This window comes from Dromiciops gliroides, chromosome 1, assembly GCF_019393635.1.
Source record: "Dromiciops gliroides isolate mDroGli1 chromosome 1, mDroGli1.pri, whole genome shotgun sequence".
NCBI lineage: Eukaryota > Metazoa > Chordata > Mammalia > Microbiotheria > Microbiotheriidae > Dromiciops > Dromiciops gliroides.
Window position 1 is genome coordinate 93,269,300 of NC_057861.1, and position 15,025 is coordinate 93,284,324.

The 15,025-nt window shown below is 34.1% G+C and overlaps 1 protein-coding gene across 2 annotated transcripts in view; it reads right to left on the bottom strand.

Moving 5' to 3' along the window:
- Positions 1–15,025, bottom strand: part of KHDRBS3 (KH RNA binding domain containing, signal transduction associated 3) — a 278,529-nt gene that overhangs the window by 84,580 nt on the left and 178,924 nt on the right. For both annotated transcript variants that reach the window (XM_043979875.1, XM_043979876.1), the window contains one exon: positions 2,271–2,460. In XM_043979875.1, coding sequence (XP_043835810.1) covers positions 2,271–2,460 — 190 coding nt within the window. The remainder of the gene's footprint in view (positions 1–2,270; positions 2,461–15,025) is intronic.

Consider the following 15,025-nt stretch of genomic DNA (forward strand, 5'->3'; position numbering starts at 1 on the left):
ATAAAATGAACAATTTTGATTATGTAAATTAAAAAATTCTACTATTAAGTCCAATATGGCTGAAATTGGATGAGAAAAGGTTAACTAGCATGTACTATTAAAGAGTTAATAGATTTATTTTAAAAAGGGAAGAATTGGCTCCATGTTACCAAGAAAAGATGGCAGCTTTTTGATGTGGTTGTTAGACTGGTTTATTATGGGATCCTATAGACAAACTTTATCTAATAGATTTTAATCAAACATCTGATTTTTCACTATACAGTTAAATGGTGCTATGGAAAAAAGCATAGGACTTTTATCTTATTTCAACTCCTTCCTTAGATACTTAGTGTATGAAGCAGGGTAAGTTATTTAACTTCTCCATACCTCAGTTTCCTCATCTGTAAAATAGGGATAATAATAGCATCTAACATGGAGGACCATTGTGAGTATCAAATGACATATAACATGTAAGGCCCATTGCAAATCTTAAAGAACTACATAAACACTAGATATCACATTAACATACTGGCAGGAGATAGTTGGGAGAACAGGATAGCAACATTGTTTCCAAGAGGTTGTAGAATTGTAGAAACTGGGGGACAAAGTGAAAGAAAGAAAAAAAAAGCTGCAAAGGCAGATTAGAGCCAGACAAAGGGAGAGCCTTAAATTGAGAGTATAAGGAGTTTGCATTGAATATTACACAAAGGAGAATTTACTGAAGGTTTTTGAGGAAGGAAGTAACATGGTCAGATACAGATAATATGAGAATCATTTTGGCAGCTGTATTAAGGACAAACCAAATCAGGGAGACATTGTAAGCAGAAAAAAGTTTTAGGAGGCAAATATAACGGTTTTGGTGAGAAATAAAGAAAGGTTAAACTGAGATGGTGGCAGTATTATTAAATAAAAGTGGACCAACATAATGCATTTTAATAGTGATAATATTGACAAATTGGAAATGGATTAGATGGGGAGAGAGATAGGGAAAAAGAAGAGTTGAAGATAACTGAGATTTTGAGGCCTAGAAACTATGATGACAATGATAAGTGGAAGAAAGGGAAGATTATGAGTCTGAGGTATAGAAGGTTGTCCAGAGGAAGAATATATAGAATGTTTAACTGGAGTTCAGGGGATGGATTGGCTATTTGGATTGGGGAGTCATTCATAAAAAAGATTTTAACTGAGACCATGGACAAATGAGATTTAAAAAACAGAACACATATAAGAAAAAGGTCCTTCCCATGGAGCTTGGATCAAACCAGCATATATACAGTTAACTCAGTTGAATTTTATTACATATTTTGAATCTCTGGTACAAATACTAAATAAGGAAATAAGCAAAGGGAAATAAAAAGAAAGGAAGAAGAGCAGAAGACTCAGTCCCCAAACATGTGAATAATGAATTTTTGACACAATCCTGCTGAAGAATTATGACAATGACTAGCTATGTAAATACTGTAGGCCATTTGTATCAATTATAGGAAGAAAAGAAAGTAGCATGGCCTAGTAAAAAGATCAATATATTTGTATTCAGAAGACCTATGTTCAAATTATGTCACCAGTATTCATTGGCGTGTAGATCTTTAGCATTCACTTTACTTGCCTGAGACTTAGTTTCTTCATTTATAAAATGGGAATAATGGTCCCTGCTGAGCTTATCTTGCAGGATTGTTGTGAGAATCAGACTATCTACATTAACTTTTATTTGTTAAAATGATATATAAATGAAGCCTTACAAGGTGTACTATTTTCACCTAGGGCTAGTGCTTTATTTTTGTTTACAACTATTACTGTGGCTATAATAATTTGATAATATGAACGATTCATTCAATTTCTCATTCACTCCTTTTCTCATTTATAACTAGCTAGGTTGGCATATTAATGATACCAGTGGGTTTGTATTCTTTTAAAATTATCTCCCCTTCCATTTACGTCTACTTAGGTAAAATAAGTCTTTCAGCCATACTAACGAATTACTGAAAGACAAATGATTTTCTTTATCATAAAAATGTGAAAAAATGAGAAAGTTGTCTTTTTTACCCACAGAAAAGAATCTCTAAAATAGTCCACTGTCACTAGCACAGCAAACTGAGAAATACTTGGGATTATGATCTGGAAAAATTGTTTTCAATTCTTTATTTCTAATACAAAAAATGATATAACTTTGAAAGCAATATTGTAAAAGAAAAGAGAAAGAGAAACAACAAACCTATGTTCTCATTTGCTCGTTTTTAGAGGAAATCAATCTCTATCGGCTTATGAAATTTAACATGAAATATCGAACTTACATATTCTCCATATGTCTCTTGTGTTGGTGGTGGGGGAGGAGGCCGGTATCCTGTTGGGGGGACTCCTCGTGCTCTGGGGGTAAGAAGTCCTCTACCACGGCTGACTGGACCTCGACTGGGAGGGACTCCTCTGGGAGCTGGTGCACCTCTAGGTACACCTGCTGGCCGGGGTGCAACACCTCCCCTTCCCCTGTGAACAAGAGGACGATTTGAATTTTTAATGCTTATAGCATTGCATCCTAGCACATCTAAATTTTATTCTCCCTAACTTCTGCTGAAGTAAAAACAGGAACACACTAGTAATCAGTTTTTGGAAAACAAACAAGTAATTGTTGCATTTTACCAAAAAGAAATGAGATTTCACTCATTTGGCAATTATTTGCTGATTTCCTATGTGTGTATATAATTGTTTTTGACACTTAGTGGGATATCAATTAAGTAGAGGTATAATGCATATATGACTGAGCAAACAAATTAAATTTTGCAATTATGAAATATGTCATCTCATCAATTTGGATGTCCCCTCTAGTGATATAGATTGCTACTATTCTGTGGTTAGCTTTCCTCTAGTACTCTTGTCCTTTTCTTCTCATGAGTTTACTATGGGAGGTTCTTCTAACAGCATGCTAGAGGTCTTCCCTGCTTTCTTCTGAAATCATGAGATGGCCAGTGAAGCATTAGGGTTATCTATATGCTATCCTTTGATCTCACCACCTTCTTTTTTCTGTCACACATCCATGAGGATAACTTCTATGCTTGCTGTTCTATGAAGTTCTTAATTTTTAATGTATTAAAGCTTTCTTACACAAAATATACTCTCCCATAAGCTCATTGAATTCTGTCTTCTTTTTATTTTTAAATAGTATTTTCCAATTACATGTAAAGACAATTTTTAATATTAATTTAAAAAGTTTTTTGAGTTCTAAATTTCCTTTGTGCCTCCTTCCCTCTCCCTAAAATAGTTAGCAATTTGATATAGGTTATGTATGTGAAATCATGTAAAACATTTCCATATTAGTCATGTTGTGAAAGAAAAAAAAAGACCAAAAGTAAAACAACAACAAAATAAACTGAAAATAGTATGCTTCAATCTCCATTCATTCTCCATCAGGTCCTTCTTGGAGGTAAACAGCATTTTTCGCCATAAGCCCTTTGGAATTATCTTAGATAACTGTATTACTGAGAAGAGCTAAGTCATTTATAGTTGTTCATCGCATAACATTGTTGTTACTGTGTGAAATGTTCTCCTGGTTCTGTTTACTTCACTTTGTATCAGTTCATGTGAGTCTTTCCAAATTTTTCTAAAAGCATCCTGCTCATCATTTCTCATAGCACAACAGTATTCCATGACAATCATATGCCACAGCTTGTTCAGTCATTCTGTAAGTGATGGGTATCCCCTTGATTTATATTCTTTGCCACCACATACACACACACATACAAACTACAATAACTATTTTCATACTTGTATTTCCTTTCACCCTTTTTATGATCTCATTCGGATGCAGACCTTGTAGGGGCATTTCTTAGTGAAAGGGTATGCTGAGTTTTATAGGCCTTTGGGCATAGTTCCAAATTGTTCTCCAGAATGGTTGGATCATTTCACAACTCCACCAACAATGAATTAATGTCCTCATTTTCCCACATCTTTTCCAACATTTATCATTTTCCTTTTCTGTAATTTTCATCAATCTGAAAGGTGTTTTAATTTGCATTTCTCTAATCGTGATTTAACTATCTTTAACTATAGATAGCTTTGATTTCTTTATCTGAAAACTTACTCCATATCCTTAGACCATTTATTAATTGGGGAATGGCTTGTTTTCTTATCAATTTGGCTCAGTTCTCTATAAATTTGAAAAAAATATGAGGCCTATGTCAGAGATACTCATTTCAAAATTTTTTTCCAGAGTTGTTTTTTTTGTTGTTGTTTTTTTGTTTTTTTGTTTGTTTGCTTTCCTTCTGATCTTGGTTATATTGGTTCTGCTTGTGCAAAACTTTTTAAACTTAATGTAATCAAAATTATCTATTTTGCATTTCATAATGCTCTCTACCTCTTATCTGGTTAAAAATTGTTCCCTTTTCCATACATATGATACACTATTCCTTGCTCACCTAATTTGCTTATGGTATCACCCTTTATGTCTAAATCATTCTCCTTTAACTCATTTAACTTTTCTTTAAAAATTTGGATGCTATCCAAAATTGGAAGGGAGGCAGAAAGCTGGGAAACAATTTTTGAGGCCAGTGCTTCTGATAAAGGCCTCATCTCTAAAATATATAGGGAATTAAATCAAATTTATAAGAATCCAAATCATTCCCCAATTGAGAAATGGTCAAAGGATATGAACAGGCAGTTTTCCGATGAAGAAACCAAAGCTATCTATTCCCATATTAAAAAATGCTCTAAATCTCTAATGATTAGAGAGATGCAAATTAAAACAACTCTGAGGTACCACCTGACACCTATCAGATTGGCTAAAATGACAAAAAAGGAAGATAATAAATGTTGGAGAGGCTGTGGGAAAATTGGAACACTAATGCATTGTTGGTGGAGCTGTGAGCTGATCCAACCATTCTGGAGAGCAATTTGGAATTATGCCCAAAGGGCGATAAAGCTGTGCATACCCTGTGACCCAGCAATTCCACTTTTAGGTCTTTTGCCCAAAGAAATCATGGAAGGGGGAAAGGGACCCACATGTACAAAAATATTTATAGCTGCTCTTTACGTGGTAGCAAGGAATTGGAAGTTGAGGGGGTGCCCATCAATTGGGGAATGGCTGGACAAGTTGTGGTATATGAATACAATGGAATACTATTGTGCTGTAAGAAATGATGAGCAGGAAGAGTTCAGAGAAACCTGGAGGGTCTTACGTGAGCTGATGATGAGCGAGATGAGCAGAACCAGAAGAACATTGTACACAGTATCATCAACATTGAGTGTTGACCTACTGTGATGGACTATATTCTTCTCACCAATGCAATGGTACAGAAGAGTTCCAGGGAACTCATGATAGAAGAGGATCTCCAAATCCAAGGAAAAAAAAAGAAAGAAAGAACTGTGGAGTATAGATGCTGATTGAACCATATTATTTCTTTTGTTTTGGGTGCTGTTGTTTTTTTTTTCTATTTTGAGGTTTTGCATCACTGCTCTGATTTTTTCTCTTGTAACAGGATTAATGCAGAAATAGGATTAATGTTATTATGTGTATATATATGTGTGTGTATATATCTATATCTATATGTATATGTATAGAGATATATAGATATAACCTATATCAGATTACCTGCTGTCTAGGGGAGGGGGGAGGGAGGGGAGGGAGGGAGAAAAATCTGAAATTGTAAAGCTTGTATAAACAAAAGTTGAGAACTATCTTTACATGTAACGGAAAAAATAAAATACCTTATACATAAAAAAATTTGGATGCTAGACCCTTTGGTGCATGTGTGTAGTAATATTAATACTTTATTGTCTATGGTACCTTTTAGCAAGATGCAGTTTCCTTCTCTATCTCTTTTAATGAAATCTATTTTTGCTCTTCCTTTATCTGAGATAATGACTGCTACTCCTGCTTTTTTAAAACTTCAGCTAAAGTGTTATATTCTGCTCCAGACTTTTACCATTACTGTGTGTATCTCACTTCTTCAAATATGTTTCTTATAAACAACATAATGTAGGATTCTGTTTTTAATCCATTTCTGCTATCCACTTCCCTTTTATGGGTGAGTTCGTTCCATTCACATTCAGTTATGATTACTATGTATTTCCTTCATTCTTATTTTGCCCCCATTTCTATTTTTTTCTTTCTCTTTCACCCTGTCTTTAAATCTGCCTGCCCTCCCTTTTATCAGTTCCTCCTTTCCTGTCCCCTTCCCCTCCTATATCCCCGTAGGATAAGATAGATTTCTATATCCAACTAAGAGTATATCACATTATCTTGGCCCATTGTATTGTTGAGAAGAATCAAGTCTATCACAGTTGATCCACACATAATGTTGTTGATACTGTGTAAAATGTTGTCCTGGTTCTGCTCCTCTCATTCAGCATCAGTTCATGTAAGTCTTTCCAGGTTTCTCTGAAATCTGCCTGCTCATCATTTCTTATAGCACAATAGTATTGCATTACATTCATATACCACAACTTGTTCAGCCATTCCCCAATTGAGGGGCATCTCCTCCATTTCCAATCCCTTGCCATCACAAAAAGAGCAGCTATAAATAATTTTATACACGTGGGTCCTTTTGCTTTTTTATGATCTCTTTTGAAAAAAGAACTAATAGTGGTATTGTTGGGTCAAAGGGTATGTACAGCTTTATAGCCCTTTTGGCATAGTTCTAAATTGCTCTCCAGAATGGTTGGATCAGTTCACAACTCCACCAACAATGCATTAGTATTACAGTTTTTTTCACAGTTTCTCCAATATTTATAATTTTCCTTTTTTTGTCATATTAGTCAATCTGATAGGTATCAGAGTTGTTTTAATTTGCATTTCTCTAATTAATAGTGATTTAGAGCATTTTTCATATGGTAATAGATAGCTTCGATTTCTTCATCTGAAAACTGCCTGTTCATAACCTTTGAACATTTCTCAATTGGGGAATGACGTGCATTCTTATAAATTTGGCTTAGTTCAATATATATTTTAGAAATGAGGCCTTTATCAGAAGTACTGGCCATAAAAAATCATTTCCCAGCTTTCTGCTTCCCTTCTAATTTTGGATGCATTACTTCTATTTGTACAAAAGCTTTTTAATGTAATCAAAATCATCCATTTTGCATTTCATAATATTCTCTATCTCTTGTTTGTCATAAACTGTTCTCCTTTCCATAAATCTGAGAGGTATACTATTCTTTCCTCTCCTAATTTACCTATGGTAACACCTTTTATGTCTAAATCATGTACCCATTTTGACCTTATTTTAGAGTAAGGTATAAGATGCTGGTCTACGCCTAGTTTCTGTCATACTATCTTCCAGTTTTATTAGCAGTTTTTGTCAGATACTAAGTTCCTATCCCAGAAACTGGAGTCTTTGGGTTTATCAAACAGTACATTACTAAAGTCATTTACTACTTTGTCTCCTGTGCCAAACCTATTCCATTGACCCACCACTCTATTTCTTAGCCAGTACCAAATAGGAGAATAGTTTCTGGTACACATACATGCAGTGAGATATAGACAATTTATTTTCTAGGAATTAAAAAAACTTTCAAAAATAAATAAATTAAAATATTTTCAGCCAAAAAAATCAAACCTATCTATATTCATATGAAAAAAAATACTCTAGATCACTACTGATCAGAGAATACTGACCACTATAAATAGAAATGGATTATTTGATAATACCCAGAAATAGATATCTAAGACAAATCAAGTCAACAAATATTAATAGCCTACTATGTGGCAAGCACTATGCTAAGTAATAAGATATATAAAGAAAGGCAAAAACAAACAAACAAAAACAGTTCCTGCTTTCAAGGAGCTCATGGCTTAGTAGAAGAGCAAATAATTACATACAAATAAAATATAAAGAGGGTAAACTGGAGATAATCTTAGAAGGAAGGATGACTGGAAAGGCTTCTTGGGGAAGGTGGAATCTGAGTTGGAACCTGAAGGAAATAAGGGAGGCCAAGAGGCAGAGATGAAAAGGGAAATAATTTCAGATACAGGGGAGAACCAATGAAACTCATGGAGTTAGGAGATAGTGTGTCTTGTGAAAGGAATAGTGAGGAGGTCAAAATCATTGGATTACAGAATGCTTGGAACATATTAAGGCATAAGAAAACTGGAAAGGACCAATGCATTAAGAGTTTTAATGTAACAGCATGAAAAGAAACATCCTTCTTAATGAGAGCATACTTTAAAATATAAATGTAGATAAATTATTATCAAAGTTCATACTCTTAAAACATTTATTCCAATACCACTGCATGGACATTGGACCTAAGTAATTAAGTTCCTGCAATCAAGTTCTTCTAACTTTTTTGTAAAAATAAAAACAGCATATATATACTTTAATAGTCCATTAAGTGGTATAAAAGCAGTTACATAGTGACTGCTTAATTACATCCAACTAACTCAATTGCCCCCTGAATACTATTTCCTTTGGCTTACCTAGAAACAGCTGAGATTTTCTGAAGATGAACACTTGAGGTATATCAAGAGCATTACTGCTGTGCCAAATAGGTTTTAAGGAATTCCTTTTCATTATAAATACTACTGCTACCGAAATAAAAAAAAGTTCATGTACAAAAGAGTCTTCATGGAATATTAAATAAAGCAGCACTCTGCTGGACATCAGAAACTAAGGGCTCTATGATGCACAAAATATTTCAGCAATATGGGTCAATACTCAAAAAGGGATTTTTAAAAAATTAATTATTTATTTTAGTTTTCAACATTTCCAGTTTCAAATTTTTCTCCCTCTCTCCTCGCCTTCCCCCCCTCCTAGACGTTTTATATATATATATATACACACACACACACACATATACATACATACATATACATATACACATATATACATATATACATACATATATATACAATAACATTAAACATATATGTATACAATAACATTAAACATATATATACATATATATATATACAATAACATTAAACATATTTCTGTATTAGTCATGTTACACGAGAATAATCAGAGCAAAAAGGAAAAACCTCAAAAAAGAAAAGCAACAGCACCAAAAACAAAAGAAATAGTATGGTCCAATCAGCATCCATATTCCACAGTTCCTTTTGTTTCTGGATTTTGAGAGCCTTTTCCATCATGAGTTTTTTGTAACTTTCTTGTACCATTGGATTGGTGAGAAGAATCTAGTCAATCACAGTTGATCAACAAACAACGTTGATGTTACTGTGCACAATGTTCTCCTGGTTCTGCTCCTCTCACTCAACATCAGTCCATGCAAGTCCCTCCAGGTTTCCCTGATCTCCTCCTGTTCATTTTTTCTTACAGCACAACAGTATTCCATTACATTCATATACCACAACTTGTCCAGCCATTCCCCAATTGATAGGCATCCCCTCAACTTCCAATTCCTTGCCACCATGTACAGAGCAGCTATAAATATTTTTGTACATGTGGGTCCTTTTCCCCTTTCCAAGATCTCTTTGGGAAAAAGACCCAAACGTGGTATTGCTGGGTCAAACGGTATGTACAGCTTTATAGCCCTTTAGGCATAATTCAAAATTGCTCTCCAGAATGGTTAGATGAGATCACAGCTCCACCAACAATGCATTAGTGTTCCAATTTTCCCACAGCCTCTCCAACATTTATTATTTTCCTTTTTTGTCATATTAGCTAATTTGATAGGTGTCAGGTGGTACCTTAGAGTTGTTTTAATTTGCTTCTCTCTAATCAATAGTGATTTAGAGCATTTTTTTTTCATATGGGAATAGATAGCTTTGATGTCTTCATCAGAAAACTGCCTGTTCATATCCTTTGAACATTTCTCAATTGTGGAATGACTTGCATTCTTTATAAATTTGATTTAGTTCCATATATATTTTAGATATAAGGCCTTTATCAGAAGTACTGGCCACAAAAGTTGTTTCCCAGCTTTCTGCATCCCTTCTAATTTTGGATGCATTGCTTCTATTTCTACAAAACCTTTTTAATTTAATGTAATCAAAATCATCCATTTTGCATTTCATAATATTCTCTATCTCTTGTTTGGTCATAAACTGTTCTCCTTTCCAAAGATCTGAAAGGTAAACTATTCCTTCTTCTCCTAATTTACCTATAATATCACCTCATGTCTAAATCATGTGCCAATTTTGACCTTATTTTAGTATAAGGTGTAAGATGTTGGTCTATGCCTAATTTCTACCATACTATCTTCCAGTTTTCCCAGCAGTTTTTGTCAAATACTGAATTACTATCCCAGAAGCTGGAGTCTTTGGGTTTATAAAACAGTACATTACTAATGTCATTTACTACTGTGTTTCCTATGCCTAGTCTATTCCATTGATTGTCCACCTAATTTCTTGGCCAGTACCAGATAGTTTTGATGACTTTATAGTAGAGCTTCAGATTTGGTACAGCTAACCCATCTTCCTGTGTATTTTTTTCATTATTTCCCTTGATATTCTTGACTTTTTGTTTTTTGCATATGAATTTTGTTATTATTTTTTCTAGTTCTATAAAATATTTTTCAGGTAGTCTGATTGGTATGTCCCTGAATAAGTAAATTAATTTAAGTAGGATTGTCATTTTTATTATATTAGCTCGGCCTATCCATGAGCAATTGATATCTTTCCAATTATTTAGATCTAATTTGATTTGTGTGAAAAGTGTTTTGTAATTGTGTTCATAGAGTTCCTGAGTTTATCTTTGCAAGTAGACTCCCAAGAATTTTATATTATCTACCATTACTTTAAATGGAATTTCTCTTTCTATCTCGTTGTTGGACTTTGTTGGTCATGTATAGAAATGCTGATTATTTATGTGGATTGATTTTATATCCTGCTACTCTACTAAAGATTTTAATTGTTTCAAGTAATTTTTGAGTTGATTCTCTAGGATTCTCTAAGTATAACATCATATCATCTACAAAGAATGATAGTTTTGTTTCCTACTTGCCTATTCTAATTTCTTTAATTCCTTTTCCTTCTCTGATTGCTAAAGCTGACATTTCTAGTACAATATTAAATAATAGAGGTGATAATTGATATCCCTGTTTAACCCCTGATTTTATTGGGAAGGCCTCTAACTTATCTCCATTACACACAATGCTTGCTGATGGTTTTAGGTAGATAGTTTACTATTTTAAGTAAAGCTCCACCTACTCCTAAGCTCTCTAGTGTTTTTATTAGGAATGGGTGCTGTATTTTGTTAATGGCTTCCTCTGCATCTATTGAGATATATGATTTTGGTTAGTTTTCTTCTTGATGTGGTTGATTATGCTAATAGTTTTCCTAGTGGTGAAACAGCCCTGCATTCCCAGCATAAATCCCACATGGTCATAGTGTATGATCCTGGTGATCACTTGCTGTAATCTCCTTGCTAATATCTTATTTAAGACTTTTGCATCAATATTCATTAGGGAAATTGGTCTATAATTTTCTTTCTCTGTTTTTCTTTGCCTGGTTTTGCTATCAGCACCATATTTGTTGTGTCATAAAACAAATTTGGTAGAACTCCTTCTTTACCTATTTTTCCAAATAATTTGTATACTACTGGAATTAACTGTTCTTTAATTGTTTGGTAGAATTCATCTGTAAATCCATCTGGCCCTGGGGATCTTTTCTTAGGGAGTTATTAATGGCTTGTTCAATTTCTTTTTCTAATATGGGCTTATTTAAGGTTTTTATTTTCTCTTCAGTTAACGTGGGCAGTTTGTATTTTTGTAAATATTTATCCTTTTCATTTAGATTGTCAAATTTATTGGTATACACTTGGGCAAAATAATTCCTAATTATTGCTTTAATTTCCACTTCATTGGTGGTAGAATCACCCCTTTCTTTCTTTCTTTCTTTCTTTCTTTCTTTCTTTCTTTCTTTCTTTCTTTCTTTCTTTCTTTCTTTCTTTTTTTTTTTTTTTGCAGGGCAATGGGGGTTAAGTGACTTGCCCAGGGTCACACAGGTAGTGCCAAGTGTCTGAGGCCAAATTTGAACTCAGGTACTCCTGAATCCAGGGCCAGTGCTTTCTCCATTGCGCCACCTAGCCACCCCAAGCACCCCTTTCATTTTTGATACTGGTAATGTGGTTTTCTTTTTTCTAATCAAATTAAGCAGTGGTTTATCTATTTTATTGTTTTTTTTTTATAAATCCAGCTCTTACTTTTATTGACTAATTATATAGTTTTCTTGATTACAATTTTATTAATTTCTCCTTTAATTTTCAGGATTTCTAAATTAGTATTTAATTGGGGATTTCTAATTTTTTCTTTTTCTAGCTTTTTAAGTTACATGCCCAATTCATTGATTTCCTCCTTCTCTTTTTTATTCATGTAAGCAGTTAGAGCTATAAATTTTCCCTTAAGCACTGCTTTGGCTGCATCCTATAGATTTTGGTATGTTGTCTCATTATTGTCATTCTCTTGGGTAAATTTATTGATTGTTTCTATGATTTGTTGTTTGGCCCATTAATTCTTTAGAATGAAATTATTTAGTTTCCAATTGATTTTCATTCTATCTTTCCATGGCTCTTTGTTACATGTAATTTTTATTGCATCATGATCTGAGAAGGACACATTTACTATTTCTGCCTTTTTACATTTGACTATGATGTTTTTGTGTCCTAATACATGGTCAATTTTAGAAAATGTGCCATGTACTGCTGAGAAAAAAAAGTATATTCCTTTCTATTCCCATTCAATTTTCTCCAGACATCTATCATGTCTAACTTTTCTAGTATTCTATTCACCTCTTTCACTTCTTTCTTATTTATTTTGTGGCTAGATTTATCTAATTCTGAAAGGGGAAGATTCAGATCCCCCACTAGTATAGTATTACTGTCTATTTCCTCTTATAACTCATTTAACTTCTCCTCTTAGAATTTGGAAGCTATACCACTTGGCAAATACATTTTGAATATTGATATTACTTCATTATCTATAGTACCTTTTAGCAAGATGTAGTTTCCTTCCTTATCTCTTTTAATTTGATCTATTTTTGCCTTTTGCTTTGTCTGAGATAAGGATTGCTACCCCTGTTTTTTTTACTTTAGCTGAAACATAATATATTTTGCGCGAGCCTTTTACCTTTACTCTCTGTGTATCTCTCTGCTTCAAATGTGTTTCTTTTAAACAGCATGTTGTAGGATTCTGGTTTTTAATCCACTCTGCAAATCGTTTCTATTTTATGGCAGAGTTCATCCCATTCACTTTCACAGTTATCATTCCTAGCTATCAATTCCCCTCCATTCTATTTACCCGCTTTGTACTTTCCCCCCTTCTTTTACCGTATGCCTCCTCACCAATGTCTTGCTTCTTACCTCTGCCTCCCCCAATGTTCCCTCCCTTTTATTTACCCTTCTCTCCCTTGCTTTTGCCCTCCCTTCTATCAGTCCCCCCTTTCCCTTTACCCTTTTACTTCTCTAAAGAATAAGCTAAGTTTCTTTATCCAATTGAACGTATATGTTATTCCCGCTTTGAATCAAATCTAGTGAGAGTAGGGTTGAAACAATGTTCACCCCTCCCTTCTTTCCCTCTCTTGTTTTTTTCACCTCTTCATATGATGTAATTCACCTCATCCCACACCTCCCCTTTCCTCCTCTCCCCATAAATTCCATTTTTAAGACCTTAATTTTCTTGATATCATCACATCAAAGACAGTTTATATTTTTACCCTCTGTGTATAATCCTTCTGTTTGCCCAAATACATATACCGTTCTCAAGAGTTTTAAGTATTATCTTCCCCTGTAGGTATGTAAACAGTTTAACCTTACTGAGTAACTTTTTTTTCTCCCCGTTTACCTTTTTAAATTTCTCTTGAGTCTTGTATGTTAAGATCAAATTTTCTATTCAGGTCTGGTCTTTTCATCAGGAAACCTTGAAAGTCCCCAATGCCATTGATTATCCATCTTTTCCCCTGAAATAGAATACTCAGTTTTGCTGGGTAATAGATTCTTGGCTGCAATCCAAGCTCCTTTGCCTTCCAGAATATCATATTCCAAGTCTTGCAATCCTTTAATATTGAATCTGCCATGTCCTGAGCAATCCTGACTGTGGCTCCATGATACTTAAATTGCTTCTTTCTGGCTGCTTGGAGTATTTTCTCTTTCACCTGATAATTCTTGAATTTGGCTACAACATTCCTTGGAGTTTTCCTTTTGGGGTCTCTTTCAGGAGCTGATTGGTGGATTCTTTCAATGATGATTTTATCCTCTGATTCTATAATACCAGGGCAGTTCTCCTTAATAATTTCCTGGTCTATGGTGTCTGGACTCTTTTTCTGATCATGACTTTCAGGCAGTCCAATGATTCTCAAATTGTCTCTCCTGGATCTGTTTTCCAGGTCAGTTGTCTTTCCAATGAGGTATTTCACATTTTCTTCTGTTTTTTTCATTCTTTTGATTTTTCTTGACTGATTCCTGGTGTCTCATGGATTCATTACCTTCCAACTGTCCAATTTTAATTTTTAAAGCATTGTTTTCTTAAGTGAGATTATACACCTTTTTTTCCATTTGGCCAGATGAATTTTTTAAGGAATTGTTTTCTTCAGTCAATCTTTGTGCTTCCTTTTCTAAGCTGCTGATTCTTTTTTCATAATTTTCTTGTGTTGCTTTCATTTCTCTCCCCATTTCTCTCAACTGATTTTAAAAAGCCTTTTTGAGCTCTTCCAAGAAGGCTTTTTGTTCTTGAGACCAATTTATCTTCCCTCCTGAGGCTTCATGTGTAGGCAATTTGGGAGTATTGTCCTCATCTGAGTTTGTGTTTGCCTCTTCCCTGTTGATACAGAAGCTCTCAATGGTGAGAGCTCTTTTTTGTTTCTTATTCATACTTACATACTACTGCTTTTTTTTTTTAGTTGAGGTCTGCTCTGGGGGTACCAGGGTCTCTGTTTCAAGCTTCTTGTGCTGGGGTATAGGGGAGAGCATTGTGGTAGACACTTTTAAATCAAGAATATTTCACTTTCATTTAACATTAATGTATTTAAATTCCAAAAGTAATGTGTTTTAGTATTTCTAAATATTTAACTAATACAGAATTCTCTTAATTGTGCTGTCATGAAAAAACTTCCAAAACTAACACCATGAGTCATAGAGTCATAAGTCTCTACTCTTTGAGCTAGAGA